The 22,156-nt window shown below is 33.9% G+C and overlaps 1 protein-coding gene across 1 annotated transcript in view; it reads left to right on the top strand.

Annotated features, from left to right (window-relative positions):
* The first annotated feature begins 758 nt into the window (after positions 1-758).
* Positions 759-22,156, top strand: part of ROBO1 (roundabout guidance receptor 1) — a 784,554-nt gene continuing 763,156 nt past the window's right edge. Inside the window, exon 1 of the mRNA XM_042783645.1 lies at positions 759-900. Within this exon, the coding sequence (XP_042639579.1) occupies positions 759-900 (142 nt within the window). The remainder of the gene's footprint in view (positions 901-22,156) is intronic.

Raw genomic sequence — 22,156 nt, 5'->3', positions numbered from 1 at the left:
CTCTAAAATTTACATAAGAAAATTAATGTACAATCTGGAAAATACAAAACAGTGCTTTTTTCACTTAAGAATATTAAGAATGGATGAGAATACTTTTATGAAATTCGGAATACTTTTTAAATATTCAAACTAAAATATCCAAAATTAAATGTCAATTGGTTCACACATTCATTTCAGTAAATTTATCTGAGACAAAAAGATGATTAAGTTGTTGCCTTCAGAAAGATGTGATGTTGCCCCCTTTCTTCCCTGCCTCTAAGAAAAAAAAAAAAAAGTATGATATTTTTAACCTCCCTCTTCTTATTTGACAAGACTCTTATTTTTTCTCCATACCCTTCCATGCTCCCCTCCCCAAGTGAGGTACAATCCCTTGAGTCTGTAATTGCCAGGAGATGAAGCGATGATGGGGAGTGATCACAGTCAATAGCTTTGATTAACAATAAGGTTGAAAATTAGCAATGCTAGCATTCAGCTACCCTGCCCTCTCCCTCTCCATATGCTCCCTTCAGTCCGTGCTGGCGGCCTCACAGAGGGCAGTCAGAGCCCTCCGCTAGCTTTGAAGTGCAGCAAAGGTGCAGGCAGAGCAGAGAATTAGGGAAATTAAAGAGGCAAAGTAGATACTGTAAACCATGATGTTGAGACATTCACAGGGCTTAGTGTGCCTCAAGAGAGGCAAGGATGAAGTGTGCTATGTGTTGTCCTTATGTATTTTTCTGTCACATTTGGATTTACTTGTGTCTGGACATGCTGTGATCGAAATGGCAACTACTGTTACTACTGTGACCCCATCAGCAGCTCTGGTGTTGTTTCCTACAGACCCTGAAGACCTAGAAAGGGGGAGCGACAACGGAACACCAATCCCCACCTCTGATAATGATGACAATTCGCTGGGCTATACAGGTAGAGTGTCTCTTTCCCAAATACTAACTGTTCCATTCCTTCTAAAATGCTGCCACCTTCATCAATCATCAACCACCTGTGTAAAATTTTCTAACCATCCCTGTTTTCAACTAACAACCATGCTAACTTCTTTTCCTCATTTCCCAGAGTTCATTCTTCAGCTGGGAGGTCATATTCCAAAGTAAATACTTTGGGGAAAAGAAATAGTATATAAAGTCATTTATTCTTGTTTGTCTCTTTTTAACATACAAAAATTGTTATCATATGAAACTTTGATATTGCTTCCATGTTTAGAATGACAAAATTTTCTTAGGAATTTAATATTTGATTAAGTTGCTCTGAAAAAGAAATAAAAGTTTACCTGCAAGTAAATTGGTTTGAAAATTATTTGTACGTTTTCTTGGTCACATTTGTAGTCTTATAAAAAACAGAAAGTAAACTCTTAACAAGAGTGATGCAAATCGTAATTACCAACTGATATTTCACAATTGTACTTGCATGAATTATATCATATACATGAACCACTTCTTAAATAGAGGCATGTATACACCAGCATAAAAGTAACAAATTTACCAATTGAACATTATGGAAATAATTCATATGTAAATGTCTATGAATGATTACTCTGGAAATATGTAAATGTTTCATGCAGAATTCCTTTAAAAATAATGCATGAAGTCATGCATTTTAGTCAAAATTGACTTAAATTTTAGGTTGGAGCAAATAATTTCATGAATCCCTTATAATCCAGTGAATCAGATAATGATGCAAGAGTGGTCTGGTTGTAATAGCAGCTTTATTATGCCTTTTCGTTAATCCTTGTTCACACCATTCTCCATAGACTCCACTAGTAAGTAGTGGGCTGTGGTAGGTGAGTGTATATGAGTTGGGATTGTTGGTGATTAAAGATGATAGGTAACTTTTCTGTGTCACTACGATCTTACGAATAACTGTGGTAATAAAGAGAATAATCCAATGGACACTTTCAGTTTAGTACAAAATAATGAATTAGTGCTTTCATTAGAGGCATTCTCACTATCTTCATTGAAATATTGCTCTCTAATTTTCTACTTCTGCATAATTTCAGATTTATACACTTAAGAATCACTTAATATTTATCACATACATTCATTTTAATCTTCTAGATAGCATTCTTATTTTCCTTCTATCTTTCAATTTAAGAAAAAAAGATTAAAAGACTAACAAATTAAAGCCCACTCATGGGGGGGGGGGTGAGAGTAGGTATAATACTTTGCCAAAAACTTAGCTATAGCAAGAGTTGTAAATGTCATCCCTTAATAACTTAATAACTTAAATAGGAAAGAAGTTCCCGTTTTTGAAAGGAGAAATCCAAGGCAAGATTCTTTCTCAGCATATCCTCATTTGCCAACACACATTAGTTCTATTCCCTTATGCTTATTGGGTCTAAACAATTGCATTGTTTAGACACAGTAATAGAGTTTATTCTTCATCTTTTATGGATTTCCTGAAAATTACATACAACCAATGCATAAATTATGTTGGAGTGTTGATTTAATAGAAGTTACATACTAATGCATTTGAGATTAAATGCAGTATTTAATTTTTTTTTCCTATTTATTCCTGCCCCCCTTGGATTAATCAGTGGTCAGATTCCTGATATTAAAGGTATCATTAGAAGAATTAATATAGGGTAATAAACTTACAAAATTGTGTTTATATTCTTCAAGGGAAGTAATTAAAGCAAGGCAATTTAATGAAAAATGATGGGAAAACAAACTTCTGAATAACCTGGTTCCTGAGACTGTATTTATTTGTTAACAATCTAGTACTAAAAGATATTTAGTCTGTATATTTTGTTGTAGAAAACAATTATTTAGAAACTTATTTTCTACTATATAAAATGTCTATCTATTTGAGATTTTTTCATTTGCGTGTGACCATTTCTTTACTCATTAAAACCTCCACTGGAAGTGATAAGAAAAGTAAAATCAAAAAAATCTATTTGACTGTTTGATAGCAAGTATAAAGACAGATATGCAATTGCCTCTGAAGTTGTATTAATAGTAGAAACTATTGCTTGAAATTGCCTCTGTATTTCCTTTTCTTGTGTGTATGTCTGTGTGTGCCTGTGCATATTGGAATTCTCTTTATTATAATCACAGATTACTGAATTGATAGAATCTTTCTATTAGAGGTAATTCAGTTCAGAAAGAAGGAGAGAGATGGTCTATCTGGTCAGGAACATTTTTACATATTTAATATAAACAGTCTAGAGTTTGTTATACCTATAGCTTAATAATCCTGGATATAACAGCAAGAACACTATGAGAAATATAATGAAAATATTAAGTAATCTCGGGAATGTTGAAAGCAATTATCAAACAATAAGTGATAAGAATTAGTTATGGGACAAATTTCCATGAAATTTAATGAACAAAAACATGAGGTATTATTAGTTATTAGTGAATTCTAAAATATTTGCATAATACCTCAAATTTATACACACACACACACACACATTGAGTTCTGGTGGCATAGTCGCTAAGGCATTTTACTGCTAACCAGAAGGCTGCCAGTTCAAACCCAAAAGACACTCCCAGGAAGGAAAAGTTGGGCAAGTTGGGCAATCTACTTCTGTAGTGATACCACCTCGGAAACCCAAAGAGAGGTCGCTAGGAGTCAGATCCTACTCCATGGCAGTGAGTTCATTGTTTTTGTTTTGTTTTTTGTTTTTTTGGTATATATGATGTTTGTTTTAGTGCATGTTGCTTCGCTGCATTGAGCTAACATGTTAGTCCTTCCTTCATCTTCCTAACGTTTAATAGATATAGATTAAAAATATAAAGCAGTCCCAAAAGGAGATCATCAGTTTACTAAAATCCACATTCATATACTCTAAATTTGCCTTTCTTTTGAGCATTAAAAAGAGTATAATTTCCACTGCAACCAATTTGTCATTGCAACAGCTGCCCTGGTTCTCAAACCATTTGGGACCATCACTATCAAATTGACCCATCAAACTAGAATCCATAGCTCTCATATTATATACATGCATTTATTACTTTTATTGATGATTTAGTCGATAAATGATGATACCTTAAGAATCATTGTTTGCTGCTTATAACTTACACCATTCTTATTTAAATTGGATAAGTGATATAAGAAAAGGTAATATGGCCTTTCAGAAAAGAAACACATACTGATTTCTTTTTTCCTCGCTTCTCTAGATACAATGTTATAGAGCCATGCAAGGTTTTAAAATATCTGTGACTCTCTTGCTAATCAATGGATGCAGAGCAATTTCTAAGATGGCACTGTGGTGTGTTATTAAAGTGGACTTGTGCATTATTTACAGAGAGATAGCCCATTTCCTGTTTAACCAAATGTGCCATAAATACTGGGGGTTATTTAACAGTTGAAGCATATAGCCTTTGTTGCTAGAACAACTAAGATAGGGTTTCAAATCAGCAATTTATGAGGTCAGACACAGATCCCAAAGAGGCGGAATGTGTAATAATCAATGATTACTTTAAAGGAGTTTCTGAAAAAAACACATTGTTGATATTCTGCTGGAAGTGCATATGGTATTTTAGAAATGTGGAAAACTGAAGTGATGTGTCTAAGAATGCTTAAATGTCCGAAATATACACATAATCCACATATAAATTCCTGCCAAAAGCTTTGGTCAACAATATTAAATATAAAGAAAAGTTTATTGACACATAAAAATTCAGTAAGTAAGTGGGAGATAATAACATCCTAATCTTTTTTTTTTTTTTTAAAGAAACATAACTTTATGTATTTTTCTGAGATTTCTAAAATCTATTCTTTGTCCTCATTTCTACACATTAAAATAAGATAATGTCACTCATCCCTTCAGGCTTATTTTAATTTAACATCCTTTATCATATATTGGAAGAAAAGCTAAATGCAAATTTAAAAATCTTGAAACTGAACTATCTTCAGAGTTACGTCAGTGTCAATTTAATTAAAATTTAGCCATGAAATGTTAGAAATTCCAGAGTAATTTTAAATGGGAATAATTGAGTCTTCAACATTTCAACAATACCTCCTACTAAAATTTGGTTATAATTTTGCTTAGAAAGAAAAAAAAAAAGCCTTAAAAAAAAAAAAAAAAAAAAAAGGAAAGAAAGGTATCCAGTACAAGTTAGTATGTCCGTATGTCCAACATATTTTTTTAAATATACAAAAATAGAAGCCCTAAACACATGTGTTGCCTCACATTTCGGAATCTCAGTTGATTGATGGTGACAATGATTTTTCTATCACTCTATCCTTAATTTATAACTTCACAATTCGAATCTAAATGAAATTTCATTGTTATCTGTAAATTTTAAAATTTGTATACTGAAAATAAGCATTGCATTTATTATCACTTTCTATTTGCAAGTTAGTTTTCTAATCACTTTACATATGGAGTAACTCATTTTATTCTCATAACAACTCTCTCAAGGAGATATTGTTAATGGCAACAATTCCTGATATTTGTTTCAATATTCCAGAAGAGAAATAACTCCCAAAAACATTACACATTTTCTGACCTCAGAGTCTTGGATCTAAATGAGATTGTGTCTACAAGCAACATTTGAACATGTCCCTGGAAATTAACTAGATCATCCGTGCTCTTTTTTTACAGCAGCTCAGTTCAAGTGACCAATATTTTAGGTCTCTGCACATCCCCATCTTAGGTTTATTATTATCACAATAATCAGTGCACCAAGTTTAAAAAACAGGGCAAAGGCTTTTAATAAAAACAAACACATCTTATTCTATCTCTCCATCCTTGACCCACTTCTCTCAAACAACTTTTTCTTTCCTCTTTTGCACGCTTCTGATGAAAATTCTCTTTATAATTTTACATAATATGCAAGTACAAATATTTACTTCTTTGTCAATTTAGATGTTACCTAATCTTTTTTTACCCCCATTTTCTTACTATTATGTGCTTTGTGAAATAGTGAGAGTTGCATTACTATGACTAAGCAAATAATCTGTAGGTGAGTATACTACAGAGTCAAGTTGAGTACAATGATTACATTTTGCTTCTTTGTGCAACATTGTTCATTTTCTGGAGTTAATAATTGCCTTCCCCCCCCCCATTTGTTAACTACTCAGTAGTATACAATGATCCATTGATCAGAGGTTTCCCTGGACACTGCTCTTTCTATTAACTCTTCAAGATAACTCTGGATAAAGCATCAGTAAATTGAGTATTAGAAATCTACTCAAAATCCATAAGTTTACAGATGTAGAAACTGAGACCCTGAAAACTATATGTTAATTAGCCAGCATAATACTGGTATTGAGTGGTAAAGGCTTAAGTAAAACCAGATCCCAAAACCAATTTTTTGTGTGTGTGTGCCTTTTTTTTAACTAAAAAGGTCTCACAGTATTTCTGGGAAAATGAAAATAATATAGGGAAAAGAACTGCAGAACAAAATAATACTAAATTATGCTTTGGTGATTTACTTTTGTTTTTTTTTTAAATATATTTAGCTCCAAAAAATACTTAAAAGTTTATTTAAAAAATTTCTCATTCTTTAGAATGTTTATATCTTTTCTGTACAAAAGCTAAATAATCATTTATTCATTACATTAAAAAATTCACATAATCAATGCCTAATTTGAGTGATAGTATTGGCACATGTGGACATTAAGATATAAATTTTGCTGAGGACAAGACTGTGCTTTGCTCTTCTGTGGGTCATCATCATATCTGGACCTCAACTTATCTTGATTATTTCCAACTTGTGCATCAATACCTTCTGAATTACAGGGAATTACTAAACATTTTTCTTAAATAATGATAAACTTTCTTCATGCTGAGACTTTGACTCGCTTACTTTGGATACATCATCAGGGAAGACCAATCACTTTAAAAAGAAATCTTGTATAGTGCACTATAGAGTAAACAGAAATGAGAGAAACCCTTATGAGCTGGATTGACACATAGCCACAACAATGGACTCAGATTTACTAATCATCAGTAATATGGCACAGGACTAAGCAATCTTTTGTACATGGGTCACCATGAGTTGGAGCCAAGTCAATGGGAGGTAACACTAAAAGCTTGCAATATAGCCTTGTCTGGAACAAAATCATAAGCTCACATCAGTTTAAGCAATTTTGTCAGTCTTTCAATTATTAAGGAAATTAGATCATTTTTTCAAAACTATAAAATTTTTCATTGAATTTGAGTGACCTCCATTATTAAGCAATTCTGTCAATTATCTGAAAATATGAAAGAATGTAAATAAGCCAATATTAGTATCATGAGATAAACTAATGTATAGTACCTTTGAAGTCTTTCTACTTGAAGTGCAAGAAAAAGAAAAAAATAGTTTTATAACTGACAATATGTAGTGAACATGCCTACTTCACTTCTTGAAGCTTAGGAACACATGACATGAAAACTTCAAGTAGATTTGATCATGAAAATGTAAACTGAGCTCTATCAACAATGAAATTCCATGAAAGAACAATTTAAAGCAGTTTATTATCTCAAGTATTTAAAAAAAATTAAAAAAGCAAATTTTACTTTATCCTAACATTTATTAACACAGATGCTAACACTAGTGGTTTTGTGAATACTTTGGAATAGTAATTAATTCCAAAAAGGCATTTGATCAAGTGAAGAAGGCATTACTTATGATTTTATATCAAATATTTGATAACATTTGTCAGTGTGGTAAGTCTTTAGTTTGCAAATATTTCCAAATGTGAAGGGAAGGTCCCAAAGTTTGAGTCTAAATAAAGTGGCAAACCCTTGATTTTGGTAGATAATTTTGTTTAATTTATTTCCTTCAATGATATGTTCAATAGGGAAAAAATGACATTTCATGAAAAGTGTTGATTTGAATTTTTGAAAGGGTGCTTTCAATCTTTAAAATATATTTAAAAGCTACAAAACTTTATGCAGATAAGGAAGCAAACTCAAAGACACATACAGTAGCCATTCATTCTTTAGATACATCAACACCCTTAAGAAGATATACCTATACACATGAGGAATTTAAGCTAATTTTATTAAATTAAATTTTAAATGAATAAATCATCCTTGGGTGATCCTTCTACAGTAAATTTGCTGGATAATTACCTGGATCATTTGGTATAATCTTGATGTACTTAGGAATTTATGCTAGATTATTCTAGTAATAGTTTAGCTATTCTTCACTTTTGCTACAGAGACCTGACTATAGAGATGACACCATACCAAGCTGGAAGCCCTTTTTGCAGTACATGATAACAGCATGATGTTCAACTTCTAGTCAGGATCATAGTGTAATCTCTGCTTTCCTTTAGGTTTCTGCTGTGGTCCTATGCATCTTTCCCCTAATATTTGTTTTAACTTTTCAAACTCATAAAAACGGAATACTGTTTGACAGTTCACTTTTTTTCTCTTTTTTTTAATAAAATGAAAAGAGAATTTGGTAACTTTCCCACTTTCTATTTTTTAGTGAGAATTTTAGACCATGTTTAATTTTTCTCCTTACATTTATTCCTGTAGTATTTTTTGCCCCACAATATATAGGCATGAGTCCAATACCAATTGATGTCAAAAAGGTGGTACTTATAGGGCTCTAAGTACAAAAGTAGTTGCTGTTGTTATTGTTGTTGTTATGTGCCATCGAGTCGGACCCAACTCATAGTGACCCCTCCTTGGGTTGCCGAGGCAGTATCACTACAGAAGTAGATTGCCCAACCTTCCTTCTGAGGAGTGGCCGCTGGGTTTGAACCGCCAGCCTTCTGGTTAGCAGTCAAGTGCCTTTGGCACTATGCTACCAGAGCTCCTAAAGTAGTTGCTATAAAAGTAAAATGTTTTTCTTATTTCACATTGTTGCAAAGAAACAATTGAATCAGCCATATTGTGTACTGTAGTAGATTATGCTATTGTTGTTGTTTGCCATCGAGCCAGACCTAGCTCCTTGATAGAAGATTATGCTATAGTAACAATTGAGAACAAAACTCCATAGAATATAACATAAATGAGCCAAGCCAATGTTTTTCTTGCTAGCTGCCTTAGAATTGACTCCAATTCATGGGCACCTTATGTATGATAAACAAAACACATCATACTCAAAATAGCCTGCATGTTTGAATCCATCCTTGCAGGTATTGGGCTGCAATAACTCCATCTCACTGAGGACCACCCACTTTGTTTGGAGCCCTCTACTTCACCAAACATAATGCTCTCCTCTAGTCATTGATCCCTCCTGATGATCTACCCAAAGCAACTGAGTTAGACAATGTTCTGTTGTGGTCCGTGAGGTTTTCTTTGGCTAATTTGTGGAAGTAGTTCATCCGGCCATTCTTTTTTTGTCTTAGTCTGGAAGCTCCACTGAAGTCTGACCACCATGAGTCTCCTAATTTTTGAAATATCAATTGCTTAGGTTCCAACATCACAGCAACGCAGAAGCCACCACAGTACAACAATTGACAGAGGAGTGGTAAAAGGCAATAGGAATTGATTTCTCACTCAGGTTCCACATTCCAGGCAGACTCTACTCAACAGTCACTCATATTCTGAGGCTAACAGATGTGTGGTCTTCACACAGGTTAACATAATTACAGTGGCAAAAAAGGGAAATGTGATGGTGCTAGAACTGGCTCTTAAAACTTCTCTACAGAAGTCACTCCTGTCCTTTAATTCACACCACCACTCCCCAAAAAAAGCACATAGACCCACTTAAGTTCAAACTGACAGGGAAAGGCAATCTCAATGTGTTGCTTGGAAGGAGGGGATCTAGATATTTTTGACAAACAGCACTAATCATTACTAGACTGATGATGTAAGAAACAGCACCATCAGTTTGTCATTGGCTCAAGGCATACTACTTCTTTAAGGAAAGAACTCTAATCTAATAAGACACTCAACTGTGCCATTCAACTGAATATTCATTTGGTTAGGTCACTGTAACATATAGTCAGCCCTTTCCTTCTATTTGTTGCTGAAAAAAAATTATTTGGTCAGAAGCAGTGTTATGCATGACATTGTGATATCAAGGCATTCAATATATAAATAGATGATGAATCTGGCAGAAATATTATGGGAAGGAAAAGAAAATTAATTCATAGGACACCTATTCCAGTGAGGAATTATCATTACTCCCTCCCCGATGATGAAAGGAGTTCAAAATAACTATCCTGCCACCACATTGACTGGATGAACTTCTTGGGCTATTGATGGTTCAGCATTACTCTGTGCTATGAGTCGACTGAACTCTCTACAGTAGCTGTAGCTATTCGGCTTTGTCAAGGGAATACCATGTTATTGAGCCCATCTGTAACCTCTATCTCTGCCACCCTGAATACATTGTTCATGAGCAAGCAATGGAATGGTCGAGAAAGAAATTGAATGACATCTTGTTAATCCTTGCCATCTTTTTCCTAAAAGTCTCCTGTACATTGCATATGCATTTTTAAATGTTCACACAGAACACTGACATCCTCAAATTCCTAAAACATTTTAAAAAGTCCATCTCATACCAATTGCCCAGACTTTGGTGTTACTCATTTTTCTTGTTACTCAGTTATTTTCTTCCTAAAACACCCAACCAACCCTTTAGCCAATATCAATGAATTAATGTACATTCAAGCCTCTACATGGCTGTTCTTCCAGGTAAAGTGGACAATGAATTGTACTCCTCAAAATTCTTCTCACCATGAGAATGTCCTTTCTACATTGTCTTTCAAAGCACCTTATTTGACCTATAATGCAATAAATGGTCTACTTATAACCAATGCCAACATGTCATACAGAGCTACCTGTATAACAAGCTCATGTTTTTGCCCTATCCACTGGTCATGAGAAATACCCAAGATGGTCATATATGTATGGATTGAGAGAAAGGTGGTTGTATAGCATGAATAATGCAACGTTTTTGTGCTTTCACTGCCTATTTGAGCCTGATCTAGCTTTGCCTATGCCACTTCACTTGATGATAGTATGCTTTTCTATAGAGTTATCTTTATGACTTATAAGATTAAAAATCACCTAGTACCTGATGGTTACATTTTTAGTGGAAAATGTGGTCCCCTGATGAGAAACCAAATCACTACTACAGCCAAATTACAAAAGTGGAGCTTGTTTTAAAACAGGACATTAATTAACTTGCAAAAAGGTTATTGCTTTTCTCTAGAACCATAAGTGGTCTATGGTTGATTTTATTATCAGAACTTACAGAAGCACTGTAACATATCCCAACACTGCATGATTGGATTTCCTGAGGCTTGAGGCCCAAGTAGCAGAGAGGCTTGCCCTACAAACTGGATCAGTAGAGCGTCTTGCTCCAGGTCACACTCAAAAGTAGTGATGTTATGGGTCACTTTGTAGATGGGATGGAACAGCTCACTCAAATGTAGCATATATTTCTTCAAAATCCAAATATGCCTAACAAGCAGACACATTTGCTTAAAATTAGGGGTTAAGAGGCAACCATTTGTCTTTCATTTTGAGAAAACATTATCACATAATTAGACCTCAAAAAATTCATGGAGATGATAAGAAGAATGCTAAACCTTTGTGGGATTTTTTCTCATCCTCTGAAATGATCATGCCTCACAAAAACATACCAAGTAATGCTGCTTATTGCTCACTATTATCTATGAGTGTGATTTCAACCAGGTAGTGGATCAGGATGATGTCCTGATATGGGGATAGTGAGACAATCAAGATCCTAGAGGAATAAAGACAGGCAAAGAATTATGTAGTATTTAGTTAAGATAGTTAATATGTACTATTATAGCTTCCAAGAGAAAATGAAATTATTCTAGAATTGTCTGGTATTGGAGGAAATTAAAAGCATTTGCTAATTTTCATCTGTATATTTAAAGGCCCTTCAACATGGTGCTTGGGACTAGATTTGAGAAAGGAGTTCCAGGATACTTGAAAATGTCTGTAGTGGTTGTTCTTTATTAAGGGAGGAACCAAGTTAAGAAGCACTGCCATTGAAATTAACTCGTTGAATGCTTGTGGATTATATGTCATAAGATCCCCTAGGTGGTGCAGATACCTTTCATGTGTCGGGGGCTCTGTAGATTTTCTATAATGAAGAGGCTTCATCTGGTAGAATCTTTGACATTTAAGTCACCTTCTGAATAAATATACAATATCATTTTCCAAGACCTGTCACCTCTTCTAAGCAGGCCAAAGACATAAATTTGATGGGAATAAGATAAGGATAACTATCCACTATGGGAGCTATGGTGGACTAGTGCCTAAGGCATTTGACTGCTAACCAGAAGGCTGGCAGTTCAAACCCACTAGCCACTCTTCAGAAGGAATATTGGGCAATCTACTTCCATAGTGATACTGCCTTGGAAACCCAAGGAGGGGTCACTATGAGTCAAATTGACTCGACGGCATTGGGTTTGTTTTTTTCTAAATTTCAACTCCACTAAATTGGCATTAACTGGCTCAGATTTTCACAGAAATATTATATGGTTTTTGCTTTTTATTTTCCACAGACTGGTAATTTTAAGGACTTCCTACCATTAAAAGAGAGAGAGGGAAAGAAAACATTCAATGATGCAGGAAGAAAACGTACTATTTTGCCAATTGTTCAGCTTAATATACCTACCACAAATGTGCATTCAACAACTGGGAAGATTGACACACATGGATTTTTAGATAAAATGGGAGATGTACAAGGATAAAAATCTATTATTTGACTGACAGAACACAATAGTGTTCTGGATCTCTAAGCATCAGCACTATCAAACAACCTGCATTTCCCTTTCTTTTAATCAGATATTCTGATAAATGGGCTAGAAGAACAGAAAGAAAATTATAATACAAATTTTGATTTTATTGCATGGCCTTTCCTTCAGTTATGCAGCTCAAAACCTGTACATTGTATTTGGACTCAAGATCAATGACTTGGGTGATGAACCATGACTTTCCAATACATAATTCAAGTCACAATAGGCCTTTGTTCACCCATCTAGAATATATATATTTTTTTAACTTAAAACTTAAGTGTACCTTGATAACCTCACGAGTAGTTCAGTCCTAGAGAGTCCATAATCTTTAAACAATGGATCTTTCACAATAAATTGGCTACTGTAAAAAACATGACTACCTTATATTTGATAGTTAAGTGCTAGCACTTGATCTTAGCCACTATATAAACCTATAAAACCAAAACAAACCAGTTGCCATAGAGTGAATTCTGACTCATGGTAATCCATTGTTCCACAATAAAATTGCATCCTATAGGGTTTTCAATGGCTGTGATCTTTCAGAATGAGATGGCCAGGGCTTTCTTCAGTGAGGTCTCTGGATTGAAACCATGAACGCTTCAGTTAACAACTGAATGCTTAACCATCTGTACCACCTAGGGGCTCTTATGACCTATAATCCACAAGCATTCAAGGAGTTACTTTCAATGGGTGTGCTTCCTAACTTGGTCCCTTGCCTAATAAAGAACAACTACTACAGTTTTTCAAGTGTCCTGGCACTCCTTTCTCAAATGTAGTCCCAACTGCCATGTTGAAGGCCCTTTAAGGATACAGAGTTGAAGAATGAGCAAGTATGTATGACACATCTAATCAAATATGTATATCCCTCTATACCAGTGTTTTGTAATAAAAACATAATGTGAATCAGATTTGCAAGCCACATGTGTAATTTTAAATTTTCAAAGCCATATGTTTAAAAAGTAAATTAGAAATTGTTTTTTTTAAATACTTTTATTCAAAGTAATATAGCCAAAGTATTATAATTTTAATAGGTAATCAATATGTAAACATTATTTTTATAATATTTTATACTTACTGAATATCTCAATGTGGACAAGCCACATATCAAGTGTTCAATGAGCACATGAATTTCTCCCTGTCAATTATTCCAAAGAATGTATGCATCTAAACTTTATTGACTAAAACATCATTTAAATCTAAATTTCAGTCAATATAAACACATACCTAACAAGTCTCCCAGCTGCTGAAACTAACCCTCTGAATACAAAAATCAATGTTAAATCCAATCATATTAATACATTCAGCCCCTTGTAAAATTATTTTTATCTTTCCTGGTCTATGGTCTAGAACTTCTAGAATCAAATCTCATAGATATTCTCCAAATTTCAATTGACATAAATTAGCAAAATATGTTAAGCCTTCTCTTCCTAAGTTAGTTATTACAGCTGTGGGTTATTGAGAATTAATTCTGATCTTTGCTCTCATGAGAATTAGGGATGATAGAGTGGATATAAGGAGAAGGAACATCCTTTAACCTGATTACTACCTCAAGCTCTTCAAGGAAGGCAAGCCCAGCCTCTAACAATGGGAAGAAGTGTCTGTTCCTATTAGCAAGGGAGGATAAGTGAGATTTAAGGGTTTGGAGTGCTCGTGTTTATCAATTACCATCCAAATATCTCCATTCCAGATTTTACAGTCTTGAACTTTCACAATGAATGCCCTAAACTTTTGCACAAAAGGCCGGGTTGGGCTGTGAAATCAATTTAGATTGTAATTCAGTAGCCTCATTCTAGCAATACAGAGTAAGATTTTCACCTACAATAGCCCTGTGACTATAAAACAGAACAGATTATCTGCACCCGAATTATGCCTTGAACTAAGAATGTACAATTTTGTGTATGTCATTTAATAAATGATTCAATGCAATCAGGAGCAGCTAGCTCCATAATGCTGCTATTCCATAATATTCCATAATGCTTATTAATTCCATAAAAGCCTGTTATAGTGGTCATTCAGTCCACCAAAGCCTTGTTTGTCTCAATATGCACTTCAGCAATAAACAACACTGTGTTGTGACTTTAAGTACTAGAGATTGACAGTGTCTGACTTTTAAATTGAACTCAGATTTCTCTCAAATCAAGCAAGGAAGTTAACAAATCCTACATTCTAATCCTTGAGAATCTGTTGCCTTGAGAATCTCTGCCTGGTAAACATCTGTTTCTAGAACCTTACCTGGAAAAAGTGGAGTTGAAGGAACCACAGACAATCTAGATATTGTAATAATAGAAGTATTTGATACATGGAGTTAGGTGCTTACAAAAAATGCTGGAGGGATCAGAGCAACTAGGCCTCTGAAAATAATCCACAAAATAAGTTAGCCCAAGTAGTTCGCTGGAGAAACTGCTATATCTTATTGAATCAAGAAATGACAAAATGGAAATGAAACTTCTTTAAGTTTGGGGCTTCCAGGTCTGTCAATGGATTAGTAAATTATTTGTTAATTTTGAAAGTTTAAAATTGTACCCAATTCACACCCAGTGTAATAACTTTCATCTAGTGGCCACTCCTCGGAAGGAAGGTTGGGCAATCCTACTTGCGTAGTGATACTGCCTCGGAAACCCAAGGAGGGGTCGCTATGAGTTGGGGCCGACTCGACGGCACATAACAACAGCAACAACAGTGGCTACTTACCACTGTGTGTTTTTGTTTTGTTTTTGACACTTATGTGATCTCAAAATACTCACAAAAGCTTGGGAAAGCTGCTTTTATTATCTCCATTTTGTGGATGAGGGAACTGAGTCAGAGAGAAGTTAAAGCAATTTTGCTTATTTGTTATAACTTTCAAATCCTAGGAATTGAGCCTGTGTGTTCAGTTGCTCAGTCATTTCCCATACCAAGTTGGGAGCTATCTGTGGTAAGCTTCATGTATTATTAATAATTGCAAAGTCAGCATGTATAAGCTTTCAAATTACCACAGTTATCCAATTAACCCATGGTTCCTTATATAGCCTTTAGTGCTTCTCTTCAGAAGCAGACTAATGAATTTCAGTATAAATGATTATACAAGTGGGAAACAAAAGGTCATGAAAAAAGAGAACACTTCATAATAACTGTTACATAAAGGGCTTTTTATTCCCCAAAATCAATTTTAAAGATTGAAGTCTAGGCAGTAGCCTAGTCGATTTTAATTCTAGTGCCATTCAGTTAGTTCAAATAAAATAGTTAAAAACTAATGATAATGATACATCAATTTCTTCAGTATAACACTATAACTTTCCAGAAAAATAAAAGAAAACAACACATATGAAGTAATAAAAGTAGAAAAACATGCATGGAGATAATTTATACCAATTTCATGATGCTAGAAAGGGGGATAAAGGATAGGGGACACAGCTACAGTGAAATGTACAAAAAAAAGAATATAGAGCAAATGTGGCAGGAATTTAATAATGGTTCATCTGTGAAGTAGGTCAATGAATGCCTATTATATTTGTGTAGTCTCTTCATGTATGAAACATTTCATAATTTAAGAATAAGGAATTTTAATAAATTAACATTTTTAAGTATTACAGTTATATCAGATTCCATTACGTCATATAGCATCTTTTGTATATCATTTATTTTATGCTAGCCTTTACATTTTAAAAATTATATATGTTATAACTTTAAAGAAGTGCCCTAAATGATACGGCTATGTTAAAATATAATAAAACTAAAAAGAACAGAACTTTTGCCCAATATTTAAATCTTATAAAATATACTTTTTATTTGTTGGGATTTTAATGTCTTTCTGTTCAGACATGACCTCAGTTTTTAAAGATCTAGTCTAGAAACAAATGTCTGTAATTGATTTTTCTTTTCAAAAAAAGGAAAGAAAGACTATGACATAATATCAGGAACATGAAGAGCTACATACATGCCATATCATTCAATTTATGCTTTAAAATATACGTGCATATAAATAAAGAATATATTAATTCCTATCTCCATTCAAATGCAATTTAGTTTTTTACATCTGAATAAACAAAGAAATATATAATGTTCTTTCATAAAGAATGTACAGAACTGAATTACCATTTCTAGAATAGAGGTTTGCCACAGAAATTCTCATTAGTGAAAATGTTTTATGAAGAATCTCTCAGACTATTCACTCTATAATGTAACCAAGGCTAAATCACCACAGAGTTAAGACAGGGGACTCTTACTCACCACAGCCTCTAATTTTTTGTGTTTAACCTATTTATCCGGTATCTATTTCTCTCTTAAGTTTCCGCTTAGAATAGTAGTCTACAAGGAGAAATTCGAATTACACTGAACGGTTAAATAAAGTGCTTTATCTTTAAACTAAAAGCAAATAATGAAAAACTCCAAGACAAATTCTGTTATTACCATGTATTGTAATCTAATAAAATTTTTAAAGCCTAATGCAAATGAATTTATTAGAATGCTTGTGTTTTGAGGATGAATTTGTGAAAGTAGTTGAATGGACATTAGAATGCTGTTAATGTTTAAAAGCAACTATGCAGATGAAAAAGTAAAATGCTGGAAAAAAAAAAGTTAAAATCAGATGAGATGCATTTTTAGTAATTGTTGTTGCCTGATGTTTCTGCTGTCTCATGGAAATCAGATATCTATACAGATGTATCTTGAAATAGTTTCTGTGGATTAAAGTAATAGGCGACAAAACTAACTACTTTTTATCACCCTAGACTATATTGACTTAAGGGTTTGCTTTAAAGGCATCCCTCAGAATCAACAGAATCAACTGTAAAGAAAGTTTTAAAGCAAGAAATAAAAGGCTCATGGTGTACTTTTGGTATTGAGTTAGCATAGTATTCTGATACAGAATTAAGGAATCACTGGTTTGTTTTGTCAGGAATATTACATAAAGCATCAGAGTTCTGCTACAGCTAACACAATTTGTTTTTTGTCAAATTCAAGGAAAAATGTTATTCTTTGATTTTAAAATTACTATAACTCTTCATGTTAGGCAAAGAATAATTTGAATACATAATGTTTAAAGGATTCAGAGTGGTAGAACTATGTCGAGAACTACTGTGAAAGCAGTTGAATGGACAGTAGAATGCTGTTGATGTTTAGAAGTGGCAATACAAATACAGATGCAAAAGCAAAACACTGGGTGGAAAAGGCCTCATTTAATTAAGCAATCCCAGGGTATCAACCTATTTCTAAAAATTCCTTAAATTGAAGGTTTTAGTAGTCATGTGAGTGATACACTATCAATGCAGGTCATCTAGAACGTATAAAAAAAGCACAAAGACAAAATAAAATTACCTACGCACAACATTTTAATATGCAGGGAGTCCTCACTACTCACACATAATAGTGATGAATAAAATCCACTTAAAGAGAATTCACAAAAAAAAGGCAAGTTCAAAATTTTATTGAAACTGAAAACAATAATTTTTTAGTGAAACTAAAACTTAGAAAAATTAATCTGTGTTGAATAAAATATGTTTACAACACTGCTCCAATTCTTATATGAATTGAGCATTGATTCTTTAGCACAATTTCTCTGTTAAACTTAATATCATAGCAGATTTTAAAATCCATTACTTCACACTTGGTTTTACCAGAATTCTCACAAAGAAGGTTATTTCAGTGAAAAATTCCTTAATGTTCTTTTTGTGGGCTTCAGCCTATCATACTAATTTCTTTATCTTCAATCATTAACTGGTCCAACTCTGAAAATTCTCATCTGTCAAGTTTGTTTGTCATGAGATATAAGCAGTTCTCCAACAATGCTTTCATAGAAATCTCATTCCTTTGTGAAATTCCATGTCTATTGTAAGATTTGCAATTTTACCTTACAAATAGTATGTGTTGTGTTTGCATCAGATTACTGAATTAGCAGAGATGAATCAAAAAAGACTGACTCGACAGTGAGTAGAGGTGGTACATGTAAGTGGGGAGGTAAATTTGAGGGAACCCATTTATAACTGGCAGTTTCATTGATGAATCTATTCCTGTTATAACATATTCACTTTCTTGTGCAACTTTACTACTTCGAATATTCAGATCATGAATATAAAGATAATAGTGCTTGCTATGTGTTGATGTATACGTATTATATTTTTACTTACATTGCTTTTAAAATCTGTGCATAATTTGTGACATAATTTTTCTACATTAAATATCATGAAATTTTTAATAGTGTGCAATGTGGTATATCATTCATATGGTACTTGCTTAGAAGTAGACTACTTAAAATTGAATAAATGTGGATTTAGGATTAAGCTCTAGCTTAAGACTTTAAGTCTTAGAAAAATAATTCATTCTTAAGATAATTAATGCACTAAACACAGTCATTGTTGATTTAAATTCCTATGGTGCATGATTAAAATGCTAATAAAAATCCAGTTTTTTCTATAGTTCAGAGTCTGTTCCATGTTTTCAAAACAGAATCATTTGCCTTGTTTTCTCAGACTACGTCATGTGCAGAAAGAAAACTGTTTGAAGCAATGAAGGCTCATTAAAAATGTTGCTAATTTAATGAAACCCTGGGAATGTGACATCACTATAAAAATGAGCTGTAGTAGCAGATTCTAATAAAAAATATTATCTTTCCCAGAGGGAATTCATAAATGGGAAATGTCTGTTATATAAGTTTTTAGAAACCTCTTAGCTAGTGCAGGAACTCTGGTAGCATAGTGCCTAAGGCAAGTGACTGCTAGCCAGAAGGCTGGCAGTTCAAACCCTCCAGTCACTCCTCAGAAGGAAGGCTGGGCAATCTACTTCCCTAGTGCTACTGCTTAGAAACCCAAGGAGGGGTCACTATGAATTGGGTTCGACTCAGCAGCAGTGAGTTTGTTTAGTTTGGTTTTCTTAGTTAGTGAGATTATGATAATATAGTTTTTGTCATATGGCAAATTCTTTTTTTAAGCAAAAAATTTACTTGAAAATTGTTAGCAGAGTATATATATTTTTTCAGTTAGTCCAGTTGCCTTCATTTTAAACTACATATCCCAGCTATGTGAATAGCAACTCTGTTATCATACCTAAATTTATTAGATTTTCCAGGATAACCAAGGACATTCCACTTATATATTACCTTAACTTCAGATTTAACAGAAACAAAATAGTTAGGAATTAGAATCCAAACTAAAATCTCTAGGGACTCAAGCAATTGGCAGAGTCAATCCATTGTATGAAAACAAGTGTTTCTCAGAGCCATAGACACAGCAGGAGTTTCATAAACATCAGTTGATGATCGTAACCAACACTGTGCTGAGATTGGTTGCCATTTTTCAGACAAATGGTATGGAACTTTGTGATGTACACTTTCCACTGAATACATATGACACTGAGGTTCTTTTTAATGAATTTTCATATTTCATCCATAATTTTTATTTCTAAGTTGGAGAAATGTATAATATGCACAGTCTAACAATATCGACACTAATAGAAATCTCAAGAGCATATTTTCTTTCTCTTCACCACTCATAAAAGGCCTGAAATTCATGAGATAAAATTAACATGTAAAGCCCAAATTGAATTCTGGAATAACTACTGTTTTCTCAGCCAGAGTTCTGCTGGATGTCTGTAAAGTAGTAACAATTACAAGATCAAAGATTGTATAGTATTTTCGAGTCACAGCTCTGGATCTTTTCCTGCCAAACAATAACTATCAGTTAGTGAATGAAAGAGCAAAGAAATGCACACAAGAATAGTAATGGTTAGAAATAAAGGATTTATTATATCTTTAAATCAGTGTCAAAAATATACAAATTATTGTTCCTGATATTTCTGGCTCTTCTTCTTAATTTAAAGCAATTATTCATCAGTTCTTTTTCTCCCCATAGTTAATCCCAATCTCTATTCTCTTGGAGAATAAATGTTTCTTTATTAGTTAATTTTTCAAATTAATTTGAACACAAATACGAAAATAAAAGCACAGTTCAATTAGAAGTGAAAAAAAAAAGCAAAAAATAATAAAGTTTTGTATTTTGGTATATTCATATAATTTAGTCACCTAAATTATTGTCAAATTGCTCTCCAGAATAGGTGCATGATTCCATACTCCCTCCAATAATTCATGAAGTTTCTTATCTGCTTTCTTCCTCCAATGTTGTTGTTGTTGTTATGTGCCGTCGAGTCAGCCCCGACTCATAGCGACCCCTCCTTGGGTTTCCGAGGCAGTATCACTACAGAAGTAGGATTGCCCAACCTTCCTTCCGAGGAGTGGCTGGTGGGTTTGAACCGCCAGCCATCTGGTTAGCAGGCAAGTGTCTTAGCCACTATGCTACCAGAGCTCCCTCTTCCTCCAATACTACTTTCTAATAATATTTGCCAACCTAACAAGTGTACAATTATATTGCTGTTGTTGTTGTTAGCTGCCATGGAATTAGACCCTGACTCATGAAGACTCCATTTGTTACGGAATAGAGCTGCCTCATAGTTTTCTTGGCTGTAATCATTATGGAAGCAGGCTGGCAGGATTTTCTTTCACTGAGACCCTGGATGGGTTCAAATAGCCAACCTTTAGGTAAGCAGCTGATCACAATAGCTTTGGCCATCCAGGCTCCCATACAATTATATTTCCAATAAAAACGAACTCACTGCCATGGAGTCAGATCCAACTCACAGCGACCCCTCCTTGGGTTTCTGAGGTGATATCACTACAGAAGCAGATTGCCCAACCTTCCTTCCCAGGAGTGGCTGATGGGAACCACCAGCCTTCTGGTTAGCAGTCAAATGACTTAGACACTATGCCACCAGAGCTTCTTTCTTTTCTGATTATTAACTAGTTGGAGTATTTCTTTTTGGGATTTCTTTTCTGCAAAGTACCCAATTGTATACTTTGCCCTTTTTCTCTTGTATGTATCATCTATATTGACTGTCAGTTGTTATTTGTTGGTATCATATATTAGAATATCTTTTTCCTCTCAATCATTTGTCCATTATCTTTCTCCATTGCATCTTAAATAGGAATCTTTCATTTCATACAAATCATGCTGTTATATTGTGTCTTATGATTTTTCTCTTGAAGTAAATCACAAAAATAATCTTTTAACAAATTTTTTTTTCTTTTAACTTCATAGGCTTGCCTTTCACATTTAAGTTTTAATACATCTTGAGGCCACTACTTACGTAGTATTTTCTTTCTCTTCATGTAATATGTCAGTTTTTCTCCATACCATCTACCAAAAACATCTGCCTCTTCCTATGCCTCTATTTCTGTATATACGTGGGTCAGCCTCTAAGCTCTCTGCTCTTGTATAGGAATTTATGTGCCTCTTCTTGCACCAATACCATGTTGTGTTCATTGATATGGCTTTGTAGTATTCCTTCCTCTCAAATAGGGCAAGTTGTGATATCCAAGAACATAGATTGTCTCTACATTAATTAAGATAATCTCATGTGGCCTTGAATTAACTAACTTCTCTCTGGCTCAGCGTCCTCACCTAGTATAAGGATCATGTTAATAATACCTAATTCATATGGTTGTGTGAGAACTAGAAGATGATAATGCAGGCAGATCCCTGATAATTATATTATGCATATTGTTGTTGTTGTTATTTTGCCATCGAGT

Source organism: Orycteropus afer, unplaced genomic scaffold (assembly GCF_000298275.1).
Source record: "Orycteropus afer afer isolate SDZICR_OR568_19922 unplaced genomic scaffold, OryAfe1.0 scaffold00022, whole genome shotgun sequence".
NCBI classification, from domain to species: domain Eukaryota; kingdom Metazoa; phylum Chordata; class Mammalia; order Tubulidentata; family Orycteropodidae; genus Orycteropus; species Orycteropus afer.
This window is presented reverse-complemented; position numbering and strand designations above follow the sequence as displayed.